This window comes from Aythya marila, assembly GCF_965140915.1.
Source record: "Aythya marila genome assembly, chromosome: 2".
NCBI lineage: Eukaryota > Metazoa > Chordata > Aves > Anseriformes > Anatidae > Aythya > Aythya marila.
In genome coordinates, this window is record NC_139043.1 from 16,875,984 (window position 1) to 16,903,769 (window position 27,786).

Consider the following 27,786-nt stretch of genomic DNA (forward strand, 5'->3'; position numbering starts at 1 on the left):
AGGGAAAAACATTCCCGGCCCTTTACAGAAATAAAGAGAGAACAGTAACCTGATGAAACTAATTACAGAGGCACACTCATTTATTTTTGTTTTTTGTTTTTAAAATGGTGATAATTCATGGCATGCCTTTGGAATCATCTCTTAAGAGAAAGGCTCACTGTATGCCTACGTTGCATTAATTTCCTAACTAACAGCAAGGAAACATTCAAAACTTCCGCACAACGGATCTGTGTTGAAACTGGAGCCATGTAGAAAAACAGATCCTTAACTGTTACAGCCTCTTTCTGGACCACCCATTCACAGTTCAGGTTGTGAAGCTGTTGCTCGTTTGTATAAAAAGACAAAAGGAAGCCAGACCTAAGAGCAGTCCAAAATCCAAGCAATTGCTTTCTCTTACGAAGGAAAAGTGCGTTCTTTATCAGTTCAGAAGTACAGATGTAGGAAATCTGCAGATGAGTAAACCTGCATTGTGGCTGGTCCATTTTTGTTCAATTCCACAGCACTGAACAGAATAAAATACCCATCATACAGATTTTTCCAAATCACTTGATCCTCATTTCTTTTTGTTTTGTTTTTGAACAGGACACCAGTGAAATCAGTGAATATCAGTAAAATCAGTCAACAAGCAGCAGAAACTCTCAAGCTTGTGATGCACAACACACCGCTATCACATATATGCAACATTTGAGAGACGCATAACACTTAACAATACCTGAATTTTTAGGTAAAGATACTGACATGCTACCTTTGATGCTAGACTGCATACTCTGCTCTACTTGTGCACAGTCTCCTGTGACTCCTCCTCGAACACAGGAGGATGCTGCCCCCATGACCCTTCTATTCGGCTGTTCAGCTTCTGGGTCAAACCCAGCTTCCCTTCTCCAGCACGATGCTGATGCCAAGCGGAGCACTGGTTTGTACAGGGCCAGTAGGTATCTGAAGGGAACTGGATGTGGGTAGTGGTCACGCCAGCACAGGAAGTCCTAAATCCCAAAAGGGTGAGGGAATGGGACAGCAGACCAAATGCTAACCAGTATCACCTCACGCAGGCTCCAACCCATGGTGAGCGTGCCCAAGAAAACGCATGCCTTCTTCAGCAAGATTTCCCGTGGGGAAAAGGTGACCAAAGGCCGAAAAGGTCTCCCAACTCCTAACCGCTCCTTATGAAAATATCATTTTATTTTTAATACTACTATTTAGAAAGATCTAAACAGCACCATCCATAATTACTAGACACTGAAGCTAGTGCAATGATAACACGCGATCAAAGTCCTCCTTAATTAGTCCCAGAAGGGCAGCCAAAAAGACCTGACTATATTATGATATGGAAAGCACCGCTGCTTTCGAGGATGTTGCCATGGAAAAGAGGTGGGTTATTTTTTGGTTGGTTGATTTTTAAGCATCACATTGCACACCTTATTCCACAACCATAAAATCTAGTTTTTAAGCGCAACACAGCTTGCAGGGTTTCAGGAATGATGCACGTTTTGAAGACAAGTATCCCTCCTGCCATAGTTCTAGATCGTGACTGCACCACATCAGTGTCTTACAGCCTCTGGAGCCAAAACGATTAAGTGCCCAACATCCTACATACACAATGGAAAAAACATCTCCCCAAAGAAAAATTTCAGACAAGACACAGATTCTAAACACATCCTGTAAATCAAAGGCTAATGTTGGTAAAATGCAACATCTGAATGGGCTGCAATGTTGCCACAAAAGAAAGGCTGGCCAAGGGAAAATTAATTATTTTTTTCATTCAAGCAGCAAAATTGTATGTTAGAGAAAAGCCCTAATTTAAAAATCAAGTTACACTACAGCAAGACATCACCAACATCTAACAATAAGTCAACCACACAATTAAAGCACTGAATCCCATAACTGCACAGAAAATAAAAAATCCCAAACTCAGAATCAGAATATAAGGCATCACTTATAGAATTGAACCCAGAGAGACAGGGTGGAAATAAGAATTTAATTTTGCTTCTGTGAACTGAACTCTTAGAAACGGTCCTCAAAAGGAGGAATCCACATTAGATCTGTAATGAAGATATGTAGCTGCATCCTCTCAGCAGCAGCAGAGTTAAATCATACGTTCCATACAGAGCCAAGAAGAATCCACAAATTGCAACACATAGCACATAGCCCAGATTCAGAACAAAAGCAAAGGCCAGTACAGAGAAATATTTCAACATACCTTGAGCGCTGAAGACTTCGAGGAGAGGCAGGTTCATGGCCTGCCTGCTTGTCAGCTATTACCGGCTGCTGCGGTGCTGACTGTGAAGCTGGTCCTTGTTTAACTCCTGAAGTAGCAACCTGGAAAGTTCAAAAACTTCATTAGGTTTCCTCTGCACTGAATAGCAGAGCAAAACATGGAAATTACGAGGTACGAGACCAATTTTTTTTTTTGTACATCTTATGTTGATGAAATTTTGTATTTTTCAGGTTTTTTTTGTTGTTGTTTATTTTAAGTCATCTCTTCTAAGCATCAAGACCATTTTAAGCCTCAGAAGAGCTGATTATTATTTTAAGTGCTACTGACCTTTTTCCTTCAAATTCCTGAACTACAACAGGATGAAAAAACAAGCAGGAACATACTAATGTATGCTCAAGTGACTCAAGTTACAGCATCTGGAGTTCAAGATTTTTCTCCCCCATACACACAACCCCATCCTTTTTAAACAAGTGCAACAGAGGCAGCAGCTCCAAAAGTTGTATCACCCTGCCCCCAGAAAAAAAAAAAAAAAAAAAAAAAAAAGTAACAATTTTAAGCAATAGGGAAGGAGGCCAAACAGATTCTAGAGATCCATATAGACAAAAAATCAGGGTGCCTGTCTGGTGTTTGCTGACATCAAGCTGGTGTAAATTAGCAGCTAGTCTTTATCAGAACCTCAAAAAAAAAAAAAAGCTCTATTTCAGAAACAGATGCCGGTAAAACAAGCCACAGACAGTCTCTGCTGAAATAAATGAACTTATTTCCCAAGTCTATTTAAATACCCAGGAAATATTTATGTAATATTAAACCTACTTATTTGTCTAAGAGGAAAACCTATTATCGCTAAAAGCTAAAAAAAAAAATCCGACTAGTAGATGAAAAGATCTTGGTTCTAGAAAGAAAAAGCAACATTACTGTAGATTATTCAGTGCCCATTTCAGTTGAAGTCAACAGAACTATAGAGAAGTACACAGTTCAGGAGGATGGAACACCAGTAATTCGTAAATTGACTTATGAAGACTACCAAAGTATCTTTATGAAATGTGTGACATGAAAAACTTTGCTATCAATGCCTCCAATGCCTGAATTTTGGTCACCCTGTGAGCAGACAACAACTACTGAGGTTGTTCTAACAGAAGGAATCGTTTCAGAAGGAAGGTCCATCACAGGTAATACCATCACCTTGCAGATCCAAAGCGGAATACTGACTAGCTCCTTGGCTCGTAAATAAGTAAATAAAATTTTAAAAGGATTTGTAAGAAAAAAAAAAAAAAAAAAGCAGATTTGAGATAAAAATAAGCAGCTTTAAAGAAGCTACAAAACCTCTGAACTATTCCATATCTCCTAAGTGTTATGAAGATTCCAAGACTACTAGAACAGGAAAGAATAAGGGCTAAATCCCACTCTCCCTCCCAAATTTCTATAATCGACATTCTCACCAAGTCTGACTAGTCTTTCTAAAGTATGCTTTACACGATTATTTTACAGGAATTCCAAAGTTTGTTACCATACAACACAGACACAGCAGAACAGCCAGATGTGGTGCATCAGATCCTGGCATCACTCACACCGGGGCTGTCCCATGCACACAGCACGCCTCCAGGCAGCCGTAGCAGTTGAGTTTAAAAGCAGTACAGGCACCTCTGTGCAGCCCCTAAGAAACAAGCCCTGTCCTAAAAATAGCACTGTGCTGTTTCCAGAGCCAGCCTGGAAGTAACTGCAGATCTGGCACTGCGCTCTGCTTGCACAGTGCGAGTTCCTTTGTCTGCGCCTGCTGCAGAGAAGCCCCCTAAGCCAGGTAGCTTGTGTCCTGAAACAGTGTCCTGGCCCCACAGCACATCTGGATGATGCATAATTGACCTCAGTGATAAGATCAATAGCCCTGCTACCCACCCAGCCCACCTCCCAAAAAAAGGAGAGCTCAACTCTCCTCAAACCTGCATTTAGCCTTAAAGTTTGTTGCTTCCCCTGGAAACCTGAGGGAAGGCTCGTGTGCCCAAAGGCATATTCAATTATACAGCTGGTCTACCAAGACACGTTGGCCTTACTTACGACATTTGGCTCGCCTTCACTTTCTCTTCGCACATACTTAACTACTGTGCCACCTATTTTATAGGTCTAATGCTGGCCTTTGTACCGGTTAAAAGGCAGTGGGTGCAACTTGGTCTGCATAGTCCTAGGAAAACACCTGTACAAAGCACGAGTACTAAAGATGCTCTAAGACGGGGATAAATGCCTTGCAAATAAAAGTAGAAAAAAAAAATCCTGCTGAGGTGTCATTTCTTCATGTTTTCTTTCAGAGTACTGTAGATCTAGGAGATGCCACAGAATACAACTTTTGAAAGTCTTACAGAGTAGCTGATGACCAGAACTTGAATAAAGTTGATCCAGATCTCTAGACTGTAGAGACCAGAAAGATCAACTTTAGACGATTGAAGGTAAACAGCTTAAGAGGAAAAATAATATATATTTTCATATCCCAGCATTTGAAAATGCCAGATATCACCTTTCTTAGTTTCAAGCTTACTATGTGATAATTTAAATACTCATCACCTGTATCTATAGGACGTAACCACATAGATTAATGATGCTCTCCATGGACAGAAACAAAGACAACAAACAAAAGGATTAGTACACGCATCTAGCTTTCACAAATCTTTGTACCACTGTGAATCACAAAAAAAAAAAAAAACAACAAACAACTGTAGGAATTATTTGGTTTTGTTTACATCCATGAAAGAACTCAAGAGTAAGAAAATTAGGTGCTTAGAATAAAATGATGAATGTAATCTGTCCTCCTGGAGATAAAATTATTCTGTTAAGGCCATCAAACTATAAGAGGTTCTTCTCCTAGCAGAAAATTGAAAGGCATCTTAGCTAAGCACAAGAGTCAAGAGGGGAGGAAAACAGATTTTAGGAGGGAAATAAAAAGAATCCCGAAGTCTACGTTCATCTTCTTCCACTGATGAAATACTGCATACAGTGAGCAACATCCTGACAGACTGGGTTAGAATTTGAGGGTCTCAATCTTAAAGATCTCTGTATACAATGAAGAGACAGGATGACAAGTCCCCACTGCATGAAAAACAAACCTCCAAAGAAGTGTCAAACTCCTCTTTAACTTTCTTCCATTATTCACAGCCAAAATTACATTGATTTGTTTTGTTATTTTAAAAATTTGCCTAAAAGGCATAGGAGCAACCTATCTTGAATTTAAAAATGTTACATTCCACCATGAGGTAGAAATTAATAGCTCTGCCTTCTACTAAGAAAATCTTCCTTAATAGAAGGTCCTACAGCCCAAGGTCTCTTCCCACCTTTGATCTATAATATGACTTTCAAGTTTTAAAAAGCAGAAAGAAAAACTCTTGAGAAAAAGGAAAGTTCATCTACCTAATTACATTTACGCTTCCGATCTGCTGGACAGAGAAATTCTATAAACGAATAAATCTATCTTAGCTCCAAAATTATTTATTTCTCAATACTGCCTTTGTAGGATATGGAATACTGAGCTCAGATTCTGCAAAAGACTTCTTTTCCTCTGAACAGTCACCCATGAGAGGGAATCACAAAAAGAAAAAACGAAGTCACAACTTTGTTTTCTTCTGCATATCCATCCGCTTCTGGGAAGAGAAGCTAATTTTTAGCTTCAATTAATATTTCCTTGTCATTGATCTGATTAAGAAATTCTGAATGAATGAGGGTGGAGGGGGTTGGAAGGGAAAGGCACATGATGTTATTGACCTTGTAAACACCTAGAACCAAATCTGAGACTACAGCAAAGAAAAAGTCAAATCCCGTAAGAATCCCCCTCATTCTAACAAGCTTTTTTTTCGGCTAAAAGCTAAAGAACTGTTGCTTTCATAGCAAGCTTTTCTTCTCATATAAATATGCTACAATATTGATCTCTTACTACTATCTGCAGACACTACTATTGCATAAGACAGCATCTGAGGTGAGCACAATATTTACTTGCAGAACAAAAAAAGCGTACTGTAAGACCATGCTAGAGCTGTACTGGGAAAACACAGCTGAGTAGTTGCTTCCAATTGCTTCTGTTCCATTTGGGAAAGATAACACACTTATTTTATCATCCTGTTTGTAACAGCTAGTACCTGGAAATATAAAGCAGCAATACTTACTATTACCCTTAATGGTTTCTTACTGCAATATGCCATAAATCAAGAGGAGCTTACCACCTTCTGCTGCGATGATACTGGTGGTGTAGTCATCAAAGGTTTAAGTGGAACGGTGTTAGTCTGAGGCGTGCTTATTCTTGGAGATACATATGATCTTGGTGATGAGGCATCAGATGTTAAAGACATTGGAGACTGATTCGATGGCTGAGCTGTAAAGGAGAAGATTGTTTCTTATAAAACCATATCCAATCTTAAACTGAAATAGATCTTGTATTTCACAGTATTTTATATTAGATAATACACAAACAGATTCAACTTGAAAGGACGGGGGTGGGGACGTGAACAACTGGAACAATCTAATGTTCAACAACAACCCTAAAGAATTGTATTTTCCCCAAAACGTTCATTTCTAAAACTTAGCAGAATGGAAGAGGCCTTTGCTCAATGCCTTTTACACATGAAGAGATTACATTAGTTTCACTTGTGATTTTTATTTTCAAGTGCTCAGTTCAATGTAACATAAAACACATGAACGCTGTACCTATTCACTCATCCTAAGACAAAACAACCGAAGTCACATTTCCATCATTACTTAAAAGTTAGTGTAATTGTAATACAGCTTATCTACTCAATATCATGACAATATTCATGACTTTGATTTCAATTTCTAGCTTTAAGTTACAAACCACAATGTACTACAGATACCTGAAGCAATACCATGCCTAGAAGCTGAAAATTATCTACAGAAGACTATAAAGAACACCAGGTACAATGAACTCCTTTTAAGAACTGAAGGTCTCCCTCCAGAGTCACAGCTACACAGCCTTACAAGAGGGTTGTTCAACCACAGAAGTTACATTTTCTTTTAAACATTAAGTAAGTCACATTAAGGTTCAGAACAAACTTGCAAGTTTCACATTACTCGTATAAAGTTAACAAACAAAGAAAACCCCAAAAGGTGAGACAGAAAAACACGTTTACTTAGTTGTTTGCCAGCTTCTTGATCCCCAAGAAAAGATTTCTTATCCTGTTTTTGGGAAAGGAAGGTGTTCAAGATCCTCTACACCATGTGGCCAAAGATACGACAAGAAACAGCTTCTGCAAGTTTCAGTTGTATCAGCTTTTATAAAATACAACCTCACCATTTTACACGAGTGAGAAGACAACTTTAAATACCTTGCGTAGACAGTTGTGCGGCTTGAGAAATAAGGGAAGTGATATTGAAAGCAGATGGTCCAGCCGTAAGAATTTTATGGAGTATAGACTGCAGAGAGGCTTGTGTCACAGCTGCTGTTAGAACTAAAAACAAACAACGTTTCACTGAGAATTGTAAACAGTTTAAACCGTTCAAACTGCCTAAACATATAGAAGCTGTTTTTATCAACTGTTTTCCCCATGTCCACAATAAATCAGAGCACCACCTGATCTATTTTGCAATGACATTAGTTCAATACATGAATGCTTTGCATGTCTGACCAAGTCCTTGTTATTTAGCAGCTTATGTTGAAGACGTACATTTTAAAAAGTCTTTAAGAAACTGTTTAACTCTTCAACTTCTGATCTTATGGATCAATTATAATTTTTGCAAACAAAGAACACATTTGTTCTATTTGTTACTGCTGTAAGCAGAATAAGCAGGTTTTTTAAAGCTACCATAATTATTAAATACTGCTAATAAAAAAATAAAAGCTGTATCACTTAGCACCCCAAAAAGAGATTTGAGGGGATGGGGGAAAGACCATTCCCAATTCAAAAAATAACAATACCTTAAAATACCAATTATGGTAAAATTAAAATGCTCTAGTTTTTCTTTTAAAAAAATAAAATTGTTCTGACTTTCAGTCCCATTTGCTCCCACCTTATTAAGAAATTATTAATTTTCAACCAAATGGTTTTAAGCTGCACTACACAGTTAAAGCATCTTGCACAGTCTGAGCCAAGGAGATCCAGCCTCTGAACTAGCTTTTCAAAAAAGGTCTAGAGTCTTTGCAGGATACACTACCCGTGAATAAGTCTGAAAGAAAAAAGACCCACCAGCACAAACACAAAGTAACCCTACACTGTGCACAGTGAGGGCAGCCCTGCTGTGCAGGCTGAAGTCACACTGCCCATTTTTTTTTAATCTGTCAGCCATGCCCTCATGCTATCAAGGTAATACTAAGCACTTTTATTCCAAGACAGACATGGTTGCTGCTTAGATGTGTCCACATAAAAAAGGCAGGGAATTTAAGCTAGCAACTTACCAATAAAACACAACTGGCGTTGACAAGACCTATTTTTTTTCCAACACAAACTCCAACATTCCTACTTTTTCAGTCCAACCTGGTATAATACTTTTAAAAATTTCTCCCAGTACAGGGGGAAAAAAAAAAAAAAAAAAGTAATAACCTACTTGCCTCCTAGCAGTGAATGAAGATTTACTGATTAAAATGAAGCCAACTGAGTTTTTCCTCAGAAACGATTGTAATGTACAAAATCCTAAGTTTTAAGTAAAATTCTACTATTTAGGTTTTCCTGGTGTGCACTTTCAAAAAGTTCATTATCACTGGGCACTACATGTAAACGTGTTGCTTCCAATTTAAATTGATGATCAGTGCAGAACACGTTTGAACAACAAAACCAACGACAAAACCACTACCCAACATCTCCTCCGGTAACCTGACACACGCAGACATCATGAGATAAAATTACAGTCAGAACACACCAACTCTACCTGTTCTTGTATTGAGAGGCACTACAGCTAGTTCTAAACCTTCCAATAAAGTCTATGTGACAAAATACCTGAGGGACACAGAGAATAGATGCGTAAAATTTAGCTGGTTGGAAAATTATCAATACGCTATCTTTTATTCAGAGCAGCTAACACATTATGTTAAAGAAAAAAGTTGCCAGGCAACAAAATTTAATAATCCCTAGAAGTTCTGGTATTTGAAACCATTATCAGAATAGGAGCTTAAACTGTGGAAAACAAGGAGTATCACATGAAACAAACAAATAAAAAAACTCAGGAAATTCTGGGCAACAGAATGCTGATACAGTGACTAAGTCACCAGTCTCAATGAAACCGCTCACGTACATGAGAATTTATTAGCTTAATTTTTACTTAATTTTATTACAGTAATGTGCATAAATAAAAGATTACATCAACTTTAAAGAATTCTTACCTTCATTGATTTTGGATATATCTACGCTAGAATTATTAAGCTGCAATGTGGCTTGCAGAGCAGGCAGCAACTGTCGAAGGAGATTTGGGTCCTGAAGTAACGGAGGAATTGGTGATTGTGGGACAGGTGAGACAGGAACTGTAGGAGCAGATGAAGCAGGTGCAGAAGCTGGATTCAGTCCAGAAGCAGAAGATGTAGAAGGAGTTGTGCAAGAATGGGGTACAGACTTGTCCACGGATGTAGACTCTGAATGGAATACAAAAAGTAATTTTAAATTTCCTCAATACAGCCTCACAACTTCTCACTACTGTAACATTCATATTCAATTCAGAAGATCAAAGTCTTTACTATATGAAAAAAAGCTACATATTCACATAAAAACTGAAGATATTTGATAACTAGTATAATTTAGGCAACTGAACCTAGTATTTATTAGGAACACACAGAAAAAATACTTTTACTTCAAGGATTTGACTGAAAGCTGCCAATATGACAAATGGGATTTTTTTCTACCATTAATGTACTCCTAATTATTAGGACAAACTTTAAAAGAAAAAATCTCTGAGGAATTTCTGTCTGCTGTGCATATACTCATTTTGTATGTTTTTACCCATCGTTTCAATCCTTCTTTGGAAAACATGTAATGAAGAAAAACTTTTTTGTAAAATTAATAGACTTTACGAACAGACTAGTATGTCAAATTTGACAGAGAACAGAAGCCATACTTCCCTTATTCAGAGACCAGACTACAAGATGCTACAAAATAAAGGCCAAGTCCATCATATACAATTCACCTACATTGCTCAGGATTACAATGTAAGATGGTAAGCTGTTCTGAAAACTTAAAACATGAGCTCCTCACATCCTGTGGCATCCTCACAACAGAATGGAAAAGCCATCTAAAAATATATCTGCTCGTAATTAATTTCAAAGCTGTCAACTTCCCCTGAAGCATCAGGACCTGTATTCTTTATTTGCTTAATCTCTTTTTAGCAGCTAACAACACTTTTTGCCTATATACATGCTTAGCGCTTAAATTCTTAAATTACATCGTACTTAGATGATATCATATGGCAATTTGGTTCTAATTAATGAGAGTTCTTTAATACACTTTAAACATAACTTTCAGTTAATTTGAAAGTCTCTCCTCCATTCCAGTACTGTGAGAAATTCCTGCACTGACACATTTCCACACGCTACGGGCACACAGTCACTTCAAGTATCCTTTCTTTAAGAAGCCTGGATCTCTGTACTCTGATTTTAGCTTCCCTTTCTCTCACCCCCATTAAACCACATCATGAAGCTTGACCCTCAAATTCCATCAAAATGAGCACTCCTATAGCACCAACAGGTTGGATAAGAATGAAAAGATGAATGTGGATCCAAGATCTCAACCAGGATGCTTGTACATTATACTGAAGACCTGATTTTAAATCCACCTCAAATTGGACATAGAACATCAACCTGGATATTCCATATTTCAAGTAAAATCCAAATGAAAGCTAAAATAACTGGTTTAGAAACTCTGTCACTTTTTAATTATTTTTTCCTTTGGAGAGAAAGTAAAGGTAAGAAGAGGTTGACTTTTACTATAGAAGAAAAATCAAAAGGCCTTTTTTTATTTTACTACTTAAGAATAACATGTCACATAATTTCTAAAAACTGTTGTTGTCTGACAGCCTGAACTGCAATTTTTGAGTTTGACACAGTGGGAGAATGTTAAAAAAAAAAAAAAAAAAAAACCTGACTGAGATAATAAGTCTCTAAGAGCAACAAAACACAGAAGGGACATGGTTTCTGCAGGAAATTCATAACAGGTCACAGATACTGAAAAAACAACAACAACAACAACAACAACAACAAAAAAACTTTTGCTGACAATTAGCTGAGAAATGTAAAGCAGAAAAAATGCTGAAGAACCCTATTTTGACTGCTTGTAAGGATGCAACAGCCAGGGCACACAGACGTATTCCAGTGGTTCATGAAGTCTTCTAAAAAAGGAGGTGGCCCTATCTAGTTACAAAAAGCCTTGGGATAATAGATCTATTTTTTATTTTTTTTACTGTATTTGTAAAGGGACCTGGTTATTTGGCAGGAATGTTCACGAGAACATAGAACTTCCAGTAACACAAAGGAACAGCATTACAAACTGAAAAGGAAAATGATGATGTTACCAATTTTTTATACATTTTTTTCCTTAACAGGACTAGGACAATTGACTACGTATAAGCCCTCACCCTTAATACAGTTAAGACACTGATAAAAGTCTGTGTTATAGAAGTATTACATACAAAATCTCACAATACGATGTTGTTCTAGGTAAATGTATCCAAACTACCGCAAGCCAAGTTACATCAAGTAAACAAGAACCTTATCACACTAAAAAACATGTAAAGTTTGAACTAAACCTGTATCTGCCATAGCGCACATAAGGAAAACAAGATATATTGGCAGACAAAAGCAAGGAGATAAAGCAGAGGGGGGCATGCTAGTACTTGTAAGTTTTTTACCACAGTTTTGAGACCCTTGCAGGGTGGACCACCCTAATTAAAAAAAAAATAAAAATGAACAGAACAGAAATAAATAAATGGAAAACAAACAAACAAACAAACACAAAACCTAAGCAACTACTAGGACTAGTTTCAAGACATATTTAATGTAGTTAGGCATGTCTTCACAGTTAGATTGTGTTATTTTAGTGGTGTTACATCAGTCCAATCATGTTCCTATGACCAGTGGTAAAAAGAAGAAATTATCTACTCCAAGTCAAGAAAGCACTCACTACTGTATTATGAATTCACATAAGCAACACCTGAGCTTCAAATCACTCCACTACACCAAACAGCTTAAAGTATTTTTCACCCATGCTGCAGCTTTGTACACAAAAAAAGAAACTGAATCAAAGGCAAACTTGAGCGAGCAACACACTGAAGGCAGACCTCAAGATCAGTGCTGGGTGTTTCTCGTTTCTTGTACAGCAGGACTCAATGTCTGCTGTAGGGCAGATTCAAAGTCTGCCCTACAAAACCACTGAATGCCAGAGGTCTTTAGAAGTACTTAAGTTCGAGTGAGCTTCTCTGCTACAAAAATACAAAGTGTATTGTACCAAAACAACCAACACAATCCAATTAATTCTTTTAGACAATATAAAAACACTCCTCGCTATTCTGTAACTGCACTATTACAGACATTTTAAGTACATGTTAAAATACACCTATGAAAGGTATGTTTTGTTTTGCTTATTTCCATCCCCATTAAACACCTAGAGAAAATGACGTGAAAAGATTCATGGCTAAGACTAACAGCTAAGACTAACACTTCCATTTTTTGAGACTGCTAACATTATGAAAATAACAGTCCAGATGTAACAGATGAATGTATCCCTATGATCACGACTATCTATACGTACTTAGTGATATAAAGGGTACAAAAGTGTTTCTGCCAAATCAAAAGTCTGAAAAGTATTTTTGTGGAAGTATTTGTCATTTTTAAGTAGCCTGAACGGCCATTTTCTTCTCAATAATGGGAAACTCCTTTGTGATGGAAGCAAATATGCTAAAAATACAGAATACAGACTATTTCTGTAAAATCACATTTTTCATTACTTATTTTAAACCAAACTACTTCACTCCATCGCTTGCAGACTAGACACGCTATTTCACAGACAGAAGGAAATACAAATGACAGCCAATTAAGAAAAAACTTCTAAATAATTATATAACTGTTTTTGTATACTTAACAAAGATTTGAAATTTGTTTCATTTATGATACCAGAAGTTGCAACTTTCACCTCTCGAGTTAACATAACCAGTCAAAACTCCTCAAGATGGGAGTGTCAGTTCTACAAAAATCCTCACGTTACCACTCACTGCAGCATTTCTCCTGCTTTTCCTACAAGTAGAAGCAGAAACTTCTCACCCTTCTCCTCCTCCCTAATAGCCCTTCTCTGATCTGCTTTAAGTTCAGACTGTTTCACTGTATGAGTTGCCACACACTTCGGTTTGTTTTTTCAGCATTTAAATTATTATTTCCTAGTTCCTAAAACATTTAATCAATAAATAAAGCGTTAAGAGTTACAGGACTGTTTAATTCTGAATTTGAAGTCACAACCATTGTGGAACATGTTAGGTGAAAATTGCATACTGAGAAAAGTTGCATTTCTCTACAAATCTCTCAGTTACACAGCTCTGACATGCTGTTCTGTACTCCTGAGTCAATTCAACTTCACGTTCATAAGCCACGTACAGTATTATTGCAAAATAAGGCTTTTGATTACATGGCAGTCATTCATAAATCTGATTTTACGCATTAATACATCTATCATGGATTAATTCTGAAACTATGAAATTTTACAAAAAGAAAATGCAAATTGTGTGTGTGTTTTAGAATAAGCATTCTTAAAGGAAAGAAACCATATTGTAAAGGGTCATAAAAACGTCTAAGATGACAGTGAGTTAAAGTTGCCTGCTATTGGACAAGGTAATTCTCAAGTTCCTTCACATCAACACCAACTTCTACACAAACGACTCTAATCTCACATAAAATTTCAGCTACTATCATAAAAGTACCAAATAAAACTCTTAAAAAAAAAAAAAGAAAAAAAAGAACAATTAAAACTAAGAGCAGAACATAATCCACTGTGATCTTTTGACCTGTTGGAAACTTCATTAACTGATATTTATGTTTTAGCTCTTAAGATCACTGTTCCGAATCAAAAAGAGCAAGCAAAAAACCCAAACATATAAACAAACTAATTAGATGCAGGCTATATATATTTTAAGACCAAAACACATTTCTGGACCAGTATCTGTTATCATGGGAGAGAAGCAAGAACTGAAGCCATCCAAAAAAGTAGGAAAAGAAAGCAACCAGATGGCAAACACAAAACAGGCGTGGAGATTAATTTACAGTAGTATGAAGAACTCGTAAGTGGTTTTACATTAGAACAAAGCATTTCTGAAGACCACAATGATTAGAGGAGGGCTTTCTATTTAAAATCATTCTGCTGGACTATGAGAAATTTGAGATGTACAAAGGTGCATCTTGGTTGCAGGTTTCACAAAGGGGCAAGTGAAAGAAGTGAACTGGAGGCTCCTGCTTGCCCCCGAAACGTCATTTCAAGGCAGAACTGAAATACTGAACGTTCCCAAGCACTATGGATTTTTTATCAAAAGGGCCAAGCAATCCTTTCAAGAAAAATTTACCACAGATTATTTTAGACAGCTGTGCCACAACGTTCTTTGATTACAGCCTAGATAGGAGAAGACAAAAGCTTAGAGTCTCCAAGTTTGTGGCAGTAAGTTAAAAGGCTCGAGAATCTTGCTGTCGCCAGTCGCTGCCTCTCGTGACAAGACCACTTTGCTCCTAAGCAAACCAGCATCTACAGGTGAAATGAAGTTCTTGGCCTAGTATGTTGCCACTGAAATAAAGTTATTCTGACTAGATTTAATGCAGGAAGTGAAAAACTAAGTCCCCCCAGGCATCCTGTTCCAGCAGAGCCCTGTCAGCACCACACAGTGCCAGCTGGGCCTGCACCGGGCCTGCCCTTCTCGTCCCCATGCTGCGCTGCACAGGCATGCTGGTAGGCCTCAGAACTGAGGCGGGACAAGGAATTCTTGTGTGTGTGTGTGTTTGTGACACAGAACTGAGGGGGGACGAGGAATTTGTGAGAGAGCGCACATGTGTGTGTGTGTGTCACAGAAGTGAAGAGGGATGAGGAATTTGTGTGCGCACGCAGCAGCTTCCTTCACAGGCCTCCTCCTGACAGTCAGCACGCTGAGGGGCTCCTTGCGCATCGTGGCTGGAGACTGCTGTAGATGGCTTGCTCTTATTCTGGCATGTATGTGGACAGGTGATTTATTCCAACAAATATATATATATATGTATATAATAATGATATGGAAATTACTCACAATTGACTGGGTAATTCCCAAATTATCAATATGACCCCTTCCGCATTCCAGTAGCTCTAACTACTTCACGTTTTCCTGTTTTGCTTCTTTTAATGACATTAAAAGACACAACGCGCTCAGTTCCCTGAATTCATATATTGTGAGCTTGAGTTGTATCTCTGCCATTGACAAGTCACACACGTGCTCTCATGCTGTGCTCTCCATGGGGGGAAACCAGCACTACACAATGTTCAGAAAGCCAATGGCTTCCTGCCCCCTACACCTCCCTTCTGCTCTATAATTGAACAGCTACCACCCAGAACAGCTCACTGAACTGCTCTGATTCAGTGCTGATGGCTAAGAATCATAACACATTCATTTGTGCTGAAGTACCATGTTCTGAGCAGTGAGTCGCATTTAGCTTTTTCGCACAGCTCAATTCCATCTATTAAGGACCTTAAGCCCTACCAAGATATGTGAATATTTAGAAGCAAAGCATTTTGTAAATACTTTAGGACAAATGCAACTAAGGAAATAACAGCAACTGGGTTCTCTCAAACGTACTCTAATTCTCCAAAATAATAATAAAAAAAATGTATTCTATTCATGTCGGATTACTTCAGTCTCAGAAGATAATTTTTATAATTTTTCCCAATTGCCAGAGTAAATGCAAAAGCTATGCTCAGCAAACATGTATGAAACAGCAGAATAAACCTCTAACAACCTCACCAATGTCATTTTTTTGTAACCACTGTATGAATTGAGTAATATACTTAGAACTGCAAAACTCTGCCAAAGAAGATGCAACAATAGCAGGAGCAAGGTTACCAACTCACTGTTGAAGACTAGCAAGTGTTATAAGTATGAAAAGCAAGAGGGTGAGAAAAGGATAAGGAAGAAGCTCAGCTGTCACTGACCAACCACTTCGATCTGTCAGCATCCACATCACCACCCACACAACACCGCAGCGGCCATCCTGCTGAATTCTGCCAGACATTTTTCAGAGTATTGCTGCACTAGAAACAGAAGTGGACTTGGACTAGAAACAGGACGGTACTTGGAAAGGTGTGAGAATTATCCTACAGACACACAGGCTGTTAAGATACAGACGGTAAAATATTTCATACAGTAACTGAATTAGAAATAGGAAAATATGTGGTGTGCCCTACAGATAAAGCAGCCAAAAAGTAGGAAAAGCAACCCCACACTTTACCTGCATAAAGCACTCACAGTGAGCACAAACAGAAGCAGCAGATTCTGACTGGAACATTCAAATCAAAGGGTAGAGGTCAAATAGTTCCCCAGGAACTCTCCACCACTGCCAGCCATTGAGGGCAGAGGACTACTGCTAAGAGCTGAGCTATAGTTCAGCCAGGGATTTTATTCAATCTCCTTGTGGGACTACAACATACCCCTGCAGCAAAAGAGATTGAGCTGAAAAAAGTGTTCTTGTTTGTGTTTCTTTTTCCTTCATAGCTATTACTGCATCAAAAAAAAAATAAATAATACACACAACAGAACTATTAAAAGAGTGGCATATCGCCACCAACAACACATTGACAGGAATAAAAAAATTCATTTAGGCAAGATAATTCACATATTATTCAGTCATTTGGACCAAGCTACTTTTACAAGCAATGCTAAAAGACAGCTTTACCTCTTTTTAGAGAGAGAGAGGGATGGGATGGCACAGCTATTGACCAGAAAAAAAATAAAAATCAAAGTCTGTTTTTTTGCTCGACTACCATAAAAATGAACCTCTCAAACCGTTTTCCTATTCTACAAAGATACTTTTAAAAGACTGTTTGAACTGACTATCTCAGAACAAGGTTTTCTTCATTTTGTACAGCAACCATGAACAAATACTTGAAAAATGATATACCTATCATACTACAGGTTCACAACCAAATCTGGGAGAATGAGTAACAGAAGAAAGCTAGACAAAAACATTGCTTACAACACTGCTTACTCCCTTCATTCAAACACACACGGTGCTACAAATATTATGTTGGTCAAATTTCTTATCCAAAAAACAAATGAAAGTCTTAATCACAAAAAAATAAAAAGGCAAAACTACTGAGAACACCTTTTTTAAATGTTTTTTTTTTTATCTGCACTGAATTTTTCTGCTTCTGAATGAAGAGAGATAATTCAAGCAATATGTCGAAATGCATGAAGAAGTGTGTCAAGCCTAACATTCACCTATTCTAACCCTTCAATTACTACCTTTAAAACTGCAATCCACCCTGTCTGAAGCTCAGGAAGTGCTGCATTTGCTCATAATTAAGTGCCATGAAATATTTACATCAACTAGTCATCGGTATGGCAGAACATATCCATTTCACTCATATAAGCTTAAAAAAAAATCTCTATGTAGGAATACAGGAATTAAGTGGTTATTAAGACAGAAGCATCCAAGGGAACAGAGATTGACAGGTAGGATTTATAGTGTTAAGACTGCCCCATATGGTCACCTGCACTATGTACCCAATTGTATATGCTCAGTTCTCAAACAAATACTGCATGTAAGAAGTACTAGAACTATCTGCCAACATTTCTAGCAGTAGTCACAGTGGGAAATTCCTTCAGCTGCAATAAAATGCATTTGCTCAGTTTAACTGGAAGCAAGTAAGAAAGGTATGTGGAAAACAGGTAAAGAATACCCTGTTTGAAGTCCAATTACACACCAAACAAGAATCAAACATCCAAAACAGAGTAAAATGTGTTTTCTTTCAGTATATTTTAAAGACAGCAACAAAAAAAAGAGAGGATATGCTTAAGAATAGAACATATCACATGGACATTTTGCACTGTCACATTTAAAAGAGTGCAAACTGCACTCAAAGCACAGAGGTTGAGCTGAAGCAGGTAACTTCATGGTGTTCTGTACAGGAACCACACACAGACACCTTGCTTCCTTTGCATAGGAAAGGGCTTTCCTCTGTTCCTCTGCATTTATAGTCAATTATGTTTCAGGTCCTGTGAACACTGCACAAAATCTAATGAAAAACAGCAAAATTCTTCACGTGCAATTTCCTTACATTGCAGTTATTTGCCAATGAACAATAGAGTTTGGATTATCTGAAGTACTTATATCTGCACTTAAATCTGCAATTTTTTAATTAAAAAAATGGAAGGCAGGAAAGCAAATGCAGAGCCTAAGACTAATATCAGACCTGAGTCGTCTTGGAGTGCTTTTTAGGACTTATCATTCTTCCTAGACAGACCCACAAATTTCAACAGGGCAACAGGCTGTTCAAAAATTAATCCAGTGTCATCCTAGTTAGGTAACACTTTGTATTAAAAACAGATTATCATTTTTTTTTTTCCTCTCCCAATTCCCCCAAAACATCATCATCTGACAACGTTATTCTCTAGGAACTCAACTATACCCAAACATCACTAATAATACACTTCTCCAGTCCCACGATCTTCTTTAGCTTTTCTTCCCTAGCAATGAAGTAAATCCAATTAATTTGTAGATTTTTAAAAGTTCACAACACACAAAGAAGTCATGATCTTTGTTTGATTATTCTAAATGTTTAAGGTATAATAACAAAGAAATACAAATTTCAGCAACCTTGGACCTGAAGATCCAGTACATCATGAAACACAGATCATAACAGAAGAGTAGCTATTAAAGATATGTAGAAAATTTTGTTGCTTTCTGTAAAAATGGCACTTGCAGTTTGACACTAGCTTTCCAAACCGTAACAGCAGTTCAGAAAATGTAATGGTCCAAAATGACTTTCAAACAGTGTAGTTACATCTATGTTAAGAACTCAAAAAATGGCAAAGATCCAAAAGAACATGAGGGAGGAAAAAAAACTAAAATGTATTACTAAGAGATCATCTGAAATTATAATTTGCAGAATAAGCCAGTAAACACTACAGTGTCAATTTAAAATTGTGTAAGATAGAGCAAATGTGGTTTAAGTAAACACATCAAAATACTAACTGGGTTACAGACAGACAACACCAGAAGTATCTCAGTTCCAGAAGCAACATATTTGAACCAAGAAAGCAAAGCAAAGGCACTGCATCATTTTAAATACTACAAGGAATTGCATTAGACGTACCTTTTCTCTCTGTTTTCTGTGAAGGGATGGAAGATGTGGATGTAGGCAGTTTTGATAAAGTAGATGCTCCATTAGCATCAAAGGATTTCTTTGGCTGGTGATCAGATTGTAGAGAAAATGGACTAGGAGGAACAGTGCTTGGGGTAGCAGTTGGATGAACCACTGGTTTGATGGGATGCTGTACTGGAGTAGAACTACTGTGAGTCTCTGCTCTTGGCAGTCTGTAGTCTCTGTCATTGTGCCTGCTTGTTTGAGATAAAATATTCTGTGGGAGCATACTACTGGCGTCACTGGAATGCTTGTCTTCCACTTTTTTTCAGGATTCCCCAAGTAACGTTGCAAAAAGGAAAAAAAATATATTAGAAACTCGTCTAAGATTATACTGCGATTAATACAGTTGCACATCAATAACTAGAACTGACTGAACTTGTTATGATTTAAAAAATCTCAAGCAGATTAGCATCAAAAAAGGCAAAATTCATTTTACTCACTGACAAATTGCATTTTCTCTGACCTGTCCTTGATTTAGAGTTCCGGTTAAGCACTGTGTTTTGATGAAAGGCTGCTTATAACGAGCGTTACAGTCAAAGTTACCTTTTGAAGTCTCCTAAAAGAATCTAAATCAAAATCTATTATATCCATCTTATATTTAGTGTTAAAAGATAATTTGCGCCATTTTTCTTTTGTTCATTAAAAATACTGAGCACCAAGTATAATTTAATAGTTTCAAATCATAGCCTTCAAAGAATTCCATTTCAAGTTACTTCAGTACTACCACAAAGAATTACTTCTTAGTTTAATTAGTTCAAGACAACCACACACGAAGTGGGCAACTAATCTGCATCTGTCACATGCTAATGCGAGTCCTGAACTTTTTTTCCCCTCAATTCCTAGACTTTCATGTGTCACAAACCAAGTTGTTACTGAAATATGTAATTATGCTTTTTGTTTTAGCACTGCAATGTGTTTCAATGTACACAGAAGAACAGTCCTTTACACACCTCTGCTTTGTCAAGTCCCTTGCAATACAAAGAAACAAGATACTTTAGAAAAATAAACTTTGGTTTCTCCTTTTAAACCATCTTGAGACATATGCTACGAAGTTAACAAAACTAAATCTGCATACAGAAGAAATCTCACACGTTTCTAGGAAACGGTCACACATTTCCTAGAAAAACTTGGCAAAGATTAAAGCTAGGTATGAGGAAAAAGAAAACTCCAAATAGAAATTCACAGTCTGAGGAAGGCTTTGCTAATTGTATGGGCTCAGTACAAATACCCTTTCAATAACATGTACAGGCTTCTGAAAACCCCAATATCATAATCCATCAAGTTATTTTTACTATTTTCAGGTGTTAAATCAAGGTTTTAGGAGAGACTTCTTTATTTCTAATTTCATGCTCAGAATTGACAAGTCTCAATAATCGCAACACTGCAACTATACCATAAACCATGCAAGCTTCTATAACTACCCATGGAGAGATTAAGTTACACAGTGAAAGCTGCATAAAGGAGTACCACGAAAAGCATTAAGCAACTGTTGTACTAATAAATGCTCAGGGTTATTTTAAGGAACAACATTTGGGAGAGCTGTCCGCACCATCAGATTTGGCTTTTTTATATAAAGAGGAGAGAAAAACAGTTAAGGAAAAGGAATTATTTTATGCTGTAAATTTGGAAAAGAAAACAGTAAGGCAAGCAAGACAAGAATATATTACTGTAAAAAAAAAAACAAAACAAAATAAAAAAGCAACCACATACTTCCACTGGCAAACCCACTGGCAGCTGTCGCCTGCATCACCTCTCTTCTGTAATCCCTATCTTTTGGGAAACTGTTAACTGACATTTTGCTTGCTTCTTTTTGCCTCTGCTCTCTGAAGAAAAGAAAGCACAAGTTAAGTCAAAATTTACATCACCTAGTAATACTTTCTACCAGTTAAGTTACATAAAGATGAATTAAATCATTCAAATAGGTCACTGCTGCAGATGGGGTTGGCAAACTATCTATTGCTTCCTGACACCAGCACTTGTTGAAGCCCTGTTTTGGCTTGCTAAGATAGCAAAGAAAATGTGCATTTCCCCTCCCCTGCCTCTGGGATCATCAAGGGAGAAAACAGGTGCAAGAGGCCATGTACAGTGCAGAAAGACTAGACTTGGACCCAATCTATTATAGCAGTAATCTACTATATAAACTCAACCACTCTCTACATGACCACAGGAGTTGTATGTTCTTTATAGATCGAGAGTAGACACACGCAAATACCTTTCCAGCCATTCTTTTGGTTTTTCCCACTGTGAAACTTCTGTTCGGCAGTTGTAATAGTACTTTTTGCCTGAAGAGCTGATGTGTTCAGACCAATCATCCGCAGAATCATAAGCCTTTAAAATACAAACAGTGTTGGACAAAAGGCTACCCCAGAGTTTTAACATACACATTTAATACTATGTGGTGTTCTCACATGTACCCGTATCACTGTTTCCTACTTAGACCATCTCTAAATGCCTGTTTCATTTTTGATAGTTTAAAGACATGACCACTATACTTCTATTGCATTCTACAGTAGTTTCTTCTGTTTTATTCTCACCAGCCCCCCCCAATATAATACTATGCTTATTGAAATACAATAACATGTACTTTGTCTTATAAATAATTAAACTTAGACAAGACAATACGATTTTACCCACAAAGTTCATGGAAATATTTCTTTCTGTATCTACTTCATTTAATCATGTCATATTTTACATTCAAGATATATACCTCAAACCTCTAATGATTATCAATTAGAATAGTTTTACACCATATAACAATCGCAGCTTGTGCATGCAGAGCGTTTATAAAATAAAGCCTGATGTTGGATAATTCAATAAAACAAGTAATGTACAACCCCCCTCCCCCCATTTTAGACAAAACGCTATTGAAGTCTGTTTGAATGGGGTGATTGATGCAAGGACAAATACCAATCAAAAATACTCACTGCATCAGAAGTTTTGCTCGGATTATTGCTGGGATTAGAAGAATGTGAATTTGAACTATGAAGAGCACTGTGGTTATGTGAATTTTCTTGTGGAGAGTAACTGGTCCCTAAAAGAAAAAAGAAAGACAATTACCACGTTTGTTTGCAAAGAAATTAAACATCTGCACTCTAAGGAGGTGGGAAGGGGGCACATCATCCACAGCCTGGAGCATGACATAGGTCAAACACAGAAGTATTTCAGGAGACACATACACATTTTTTCTGTTGCATAAAGGGTAAAGCTCACTTTGTTTTTCCCGTTACAATAACATAGGTTGTCCTTGCACTGTTTTTACTCTCAAATCTCACTCCACTACAAAACATGTAGCTTGTTTATTTGACTTTTATTTTTCAGTAGGCTGAAAAAATGCTAACGTGTCAACTCCAAAATTAAGAAATATTTTCTCCTCAACGTTAAGCTAGAAAGTTCAAATGGGTTCATCATTAGCGCAGCGTTACATGCACAAGAACCGTTTTTAAGTTCACTGGAGCAATGCTGTTTTCTTAACCCTTTTGAGACTCCTTGCAACTATTTCTATTTATGCATATAGATTAATTTTCCTGCAGTACAGGTGCCAACATCTAGAATACTAAAAACAGCCTTTCCCAGAGGGCTGCACGCTTCTGGCCTTCTAACAACTGCTTCTTGAGATAACCTAGTTTTCTTCCCTGCCATGATAGCACTCGAACACAAAGGAATAGCTGGGATATGAGAAGGGAGACAGTTTTAAGCACTTTTTACAACCACATTTGTGCCTACGCTCAAGTCACCAATTCAACCTGAACGGTTCTAATTTCCAGTTAAACAATCTCATCCATTTACCCTTTGTGATCTTATTATAAACATCCTGCTCTTTGAAGGAGTAGGAGGCTGTAGTGAAATTCTAAGTACAAACTGTTCAGTTTTTCTATTCTTCCTAATTTGTAAGTGTTCACATAAATCACACCAAACTAAGAAAATTTTATATTCTTTTTGTCTTTTCCTCTACCGAGTTTTTAAATACCCAGGAATACTACAATAGGAATTAGCAGCTTCACATACCGTAGAGCAAGCTAAATATGAAGTCAAAGAGCTTTGTAAATAGCAAAAACTAAATCTTATGAGCAACTACAATAAACATCCACCAATAAACAGCCCCACCAATACTGGAGTAACAGGTAGGAATGAACGAAGCCATTACGAGAAGTTGTTACAAGTCTTCTGAAAGCCACACACACAGATGATGACCAGGAATATACCACGTACAGCACAGGAGAGATTATAATACAAATTCTGATTTCTGACTATACAAGCATTGACAGAATTACTATTTCAAACTTGTGCCCCCACACACAGGTTAGAAAAACAATCACAAAAGAGGTACACCATGACTAACACGTTTAGTCCCCTACAAAAGATAAAGATGGAGTTGCACATACACGGTACTGGCAACCCGAAGCATCAGTAATTCTAAACCTTTTCCAGCACTATTTTGGCTAACAAATATATGACATTCACTTTAAAGACTGAGGGTAGGGAGAGGAAAAAGGAAGTCTTCTGAAATGTCTCCTAGCTAAAGCAAGGCAATTAGGGCTACACCAACACTACCTGGTGTGCTCAGAGCCAGGTGGAATGACACTTATGATGGGGGGGGGGTGTCAATCTTGTCAGAGCCATACTCATGTGCATTGCAAACATCTGAATAACAAAAAATTGAACTTGCATAACATATAAAGTCACCTCGTTCACTGTAAGTTAGAATATTCCAGAATTTAGACTTCATTATGCATTTATAGAAAGACTAATTCCCTTAAATGCATGTAAGAACATTATAATTACAAGGCTGTGCTCCACCATCAGCCGTATCAACAGAGGCTTGATCTTTTTCATAGACTGATTACAGAATGAGATAGACGTTTATTATTTTTGTATTAATCATCCTGTTAATAGTCTTTATCTATTTACTGTACCCTTTCCAGACTCTACTGAGATACAGTTACTAAATATCTTCACGTATTTCTGTAGGTTGCTTACCACAGACACATTAATTTCTACTATGAGGTAAAATCATCCCCATTTTCAAAGGAAAAAAAAAAAAAAAATGGAAATTTATCAGATGGTTTGTCTAAACAAATTGTTGGTATCAGTCCCTTTAATACTTCAGAAAACACGAATATAGTTTATTTGTGATCCTCTACTATAGATGCAGTTCCATTACGCTATATTCAGCATACTCAATATGTGTTTGGTGAGTTTTAAGTCCTATCGTGGTCTAAATAAACAGCCACACTGAATAATCTAATAAGCGTTTTCCAAACAAGAGTATGAGCCAACAACGTATGTATTAAATCAATACAATCCTTTAATGCCAATTCTATCCCTCCTGTAAACAAATCCCTCAAACTCACTGAAGAGCCCTTCAGCCCCCACTTGGTGTAAGGGCTCAGCAGCATCCCCCCACTTGGCACTGTTCCCTCGAGGGCTTTTTTCCAGCCAGGGCTGAGTCACAAAGCACCTCTGAGCGAGTATCAGAGCGCTGCAGTCACACCCACCTACAGCTGGCCCTGATAATGGCAACGCCTGCTCTGCTGCAGTTCCTGCCCAAGGAGCCCCCCAGGCCTCTCAGCCCAGCTGCAGTGCTCCTTGCAGGACCGCCAGGCTGCACGCACTTGGACTTGCCCTAAATCAGTGATCTGAGCTGGCCCCAGCTGCACGAAAACCCGTCGTGGCCTCTCTGCAATGCTGACGGCCTCAGGTTGCCAGGCCAAGCTCCTTGGGCTTTTCGAAAGGCCACTTGTAATTACATACCTGGTGGTGTCTGGGGCAATTACAGAGTGCAATTAGAGGTGCAGCTTTTCCCCACAAACCTCTGTTTAGTTTTCTGGTTAATGCCGCTCTACGTTTGGATCAGGCCCAGAATCTCAAGGGAACGAGCAGGCAGGGAGCTGCCGACACGGAGCTTGCTGTTAGGAAGCTTCCATCTCAGAAGCAGCCGAGGCTCTGAAGAACAAGGGCTTTAGGCACTTCATACGAGGTTAACGGCTTACAGATCAGACGTAAACAGCAAAAACACACATCGCCAAGTTAACCACACACTAGAACTCTGTGATCTTAGTTCTCTGAGTTCTGACAACCCAGCCCTGCAAGCACTGCCAGCTCAGGTCCCCAGGGAAAGCTGCTCAGGATCTTCAGGAGCTCACCAAGGTAGAAAGGTACTCAAAGAGCGACCCCCCTGTGGAGGTTTGCCTCTAACCAAGAGGGGGAGTTCCCCTCATATGCTGGTTTCACAACACCTAACCCCAAATCCTTTTACACAGCTGTGACTGCTGCAATCAGCTCTGCATTTATTTCCAAGCTGCACGCACAGCAAGCTGCTGACGGGAAGCAGATCACAAGGACGGGATCGCTGAGATTACCCCATGGCCCAGAAACAGGCCTGGTAAGGCAGGCAGTGCTCACTGTCCCTGGAGGTGTTCCCTCATAGCACTTCCTATTATTTCTTCCCAACAGTTGGAACCTCCTAGTTAAAGCTAGCAAGGCTCTAACTTTCTTAGAAGGATAAAGTCTTCTGGTTTTTAAAATACATATTAGCTTATGTTAGGATGTAGCAATTCCAGAACTCCCTATGGAAATGTCCACAGCACCGTCACCGTGACTTTGCTCAGCTCAATCATTTTTTGGGAAGGATTAAGTCTGGGGAGAGCTATTTCTAACTGCAGGTTGCCAAAAATGGCACAGCACTAGGGCTGTACAGAACTGCAGCGGTGCAACGGTGACAGCAAGCCGTCACTAACACTATCGCTCGTTATGAACAGGTCATAGGACAGGTTAAGGTTAAATTATCATAATTATCTTCAAGTCTTTCAAACAACAACAAAAAAAAAAATCCTCCTCACTCATGCATGAAAATCAGCAGGAAGTACAAAAAGCGTGGTTCTGGGAACCAATTCAAAAAACCGGCTGTGACTTTATGCCTACTACACATTGGAGGTTCTGCCATGCCAAGTCTCACTTTCACTTTTTTTTTTTTTTTTTTAAAGTACTCTCCTGATCCAAACTGCTGAATCAATGACATTTTGATCCACAATGAGGCTTCAACACTATGATGGACTTGGAAACAGACATAACATAGGGTGAAGAAAATACCTCATCCTGCAGTATAGTCAACTTTTTCAGTAGTTCTTACATTTAAGAAAAGTTGAAATTCTGAGTTAGGTAAGCATTAGATAGTAATAAAGCACCTAATTTCTTTCCCTCCTTCCCATCTTTCATTAACAAGCTGAAACACTTTCCCAAACCTCTACTAGCAACTACAGCATCAATTTGTAACCACCTTAAACCAATTTGCTCACTGCCTGATTAAAAGACTCAAACATACCGCCATGCAGTCAACACTTTCCTCTGGCATCCAGGTGTCGCAGCCTAATTAAAACGACTTCTGTCTCATATCATGCAGTATCAACAAACCTCCAACTGAAACAGCAGTATCAGAACACTGAGACACATTAAAGTTATCTTCAAAAGATAATCTATAATTCACACCAGCAAACGATAGGAAAATGCTGGTTTACATCCTTTCCACAAAACTAACACTGAGAAATTAGGCAGTAAATACGATCACACACCTCCCCTGATATCCAAGATTTTGGCCAAGCACAAAGAGTAAGTTTATGGTGGTTGCAGCAGTGTACCATTGAACAATACTGTACTGTATGTTAGTTAATTTTACACTAATCTACACACAGAGCACTTATGATCCCTTTTTTGTTGTTGTTAGATATATATACCTTGTCAATATCCTCACTTTTGTCCATAATAAAAAGTCCCAGTGCAGATAATACAAAGTTTACAAATGCCCACCAGCCAGGCAGAGAGCACAAAAAACACCCCCCAGCAATAATCAGTGCTGTAACTCAAAGCCTGTCCTTCCCCTTCACTCCCACCAGCGTCAAAAGGGATTTATGAAGGATTTTAGGATAGTCTTCTGTGCTCAGAAACCAGGCATACAGAAAGAAGCACTGGGCAGCAGAAAAGCAAGGAAGTTTATTCAACTTATTTATACTCCACAGATAGTGTTCTGTGACTCCCCTTTCCATCTCTTGGCTAACACACAATCCAATTTATTCAACCGGAGACACTGCTAGAATGTGACCCTTCTCAACAGCACGGACATTGTTTGTTAACAGAAAGTTTAACAGCACGATAGTTTATGGTAGTGACACTTTATGGAGATAACTAATTAAGACTTGTTTAAAGAGTTAAAATGATACAGCCTTGGTGTGCTTAAATTAAGACGTCTGAAGT

General features: G+C 38.1%; 1 protein-coding gene across 4 annotated transcripts in view; it reads right to left on the minus strand.

Moving 5' to 3' along the window:
* The window catches only part of WAC (WW domain containing adaptor with coiled-coil), a 59,148-nt gene that overhangs the window by 11,072 nt on the left and 20,290 nt on the right, over nucleotides 1–27,786 (minus strand). For 3 of the 4 annotated variants that reach the window (XM_082753958.1, XM_082753959.1, XM_082753956.1), the window contains exons 4-11: nucleotides 22,464–22,570; nucleotides 21,752–21,867; nucleotides 21,250–21,362; nucleotides 19,489–19,797; nucleotides 9,519–9,764; nucleotides 7,531–7,653; nucleotides 6,412–6,563; nucleotides 2,198–2,316 (exon numbers count right to left, since the gene is read on the minus strand). In XM_082753958.1, the coding sequence (XP_082610084.1) occupies nucleotides 2,198–2,316; nucleotides 6,412–6,563; nucleotides 7,531–7,653; nucleotides 9,519–9,764; nucleotides 19,489–19,797; nucleotides 21,250–21,362; nucleotides 21,752–21,867; nucleotides 22,464–22,570 (1,285 nt within the window). The remainder of the gene's footprint in view (nucleotides 1–2,197; nucleotides 2,317–6,411; nucleotides 6,564–7,530; nucleotides 7,654–9,518; nucleotides 9,765–19,488; nucleotides 19,798–21,249; nucleotides 21,363–21,751; nucleotides 21,868–22,463; nucleotides 22,571–27,786) is intronic. The other variant, XM_082753957.1, reaches the window with a different exon arrangement.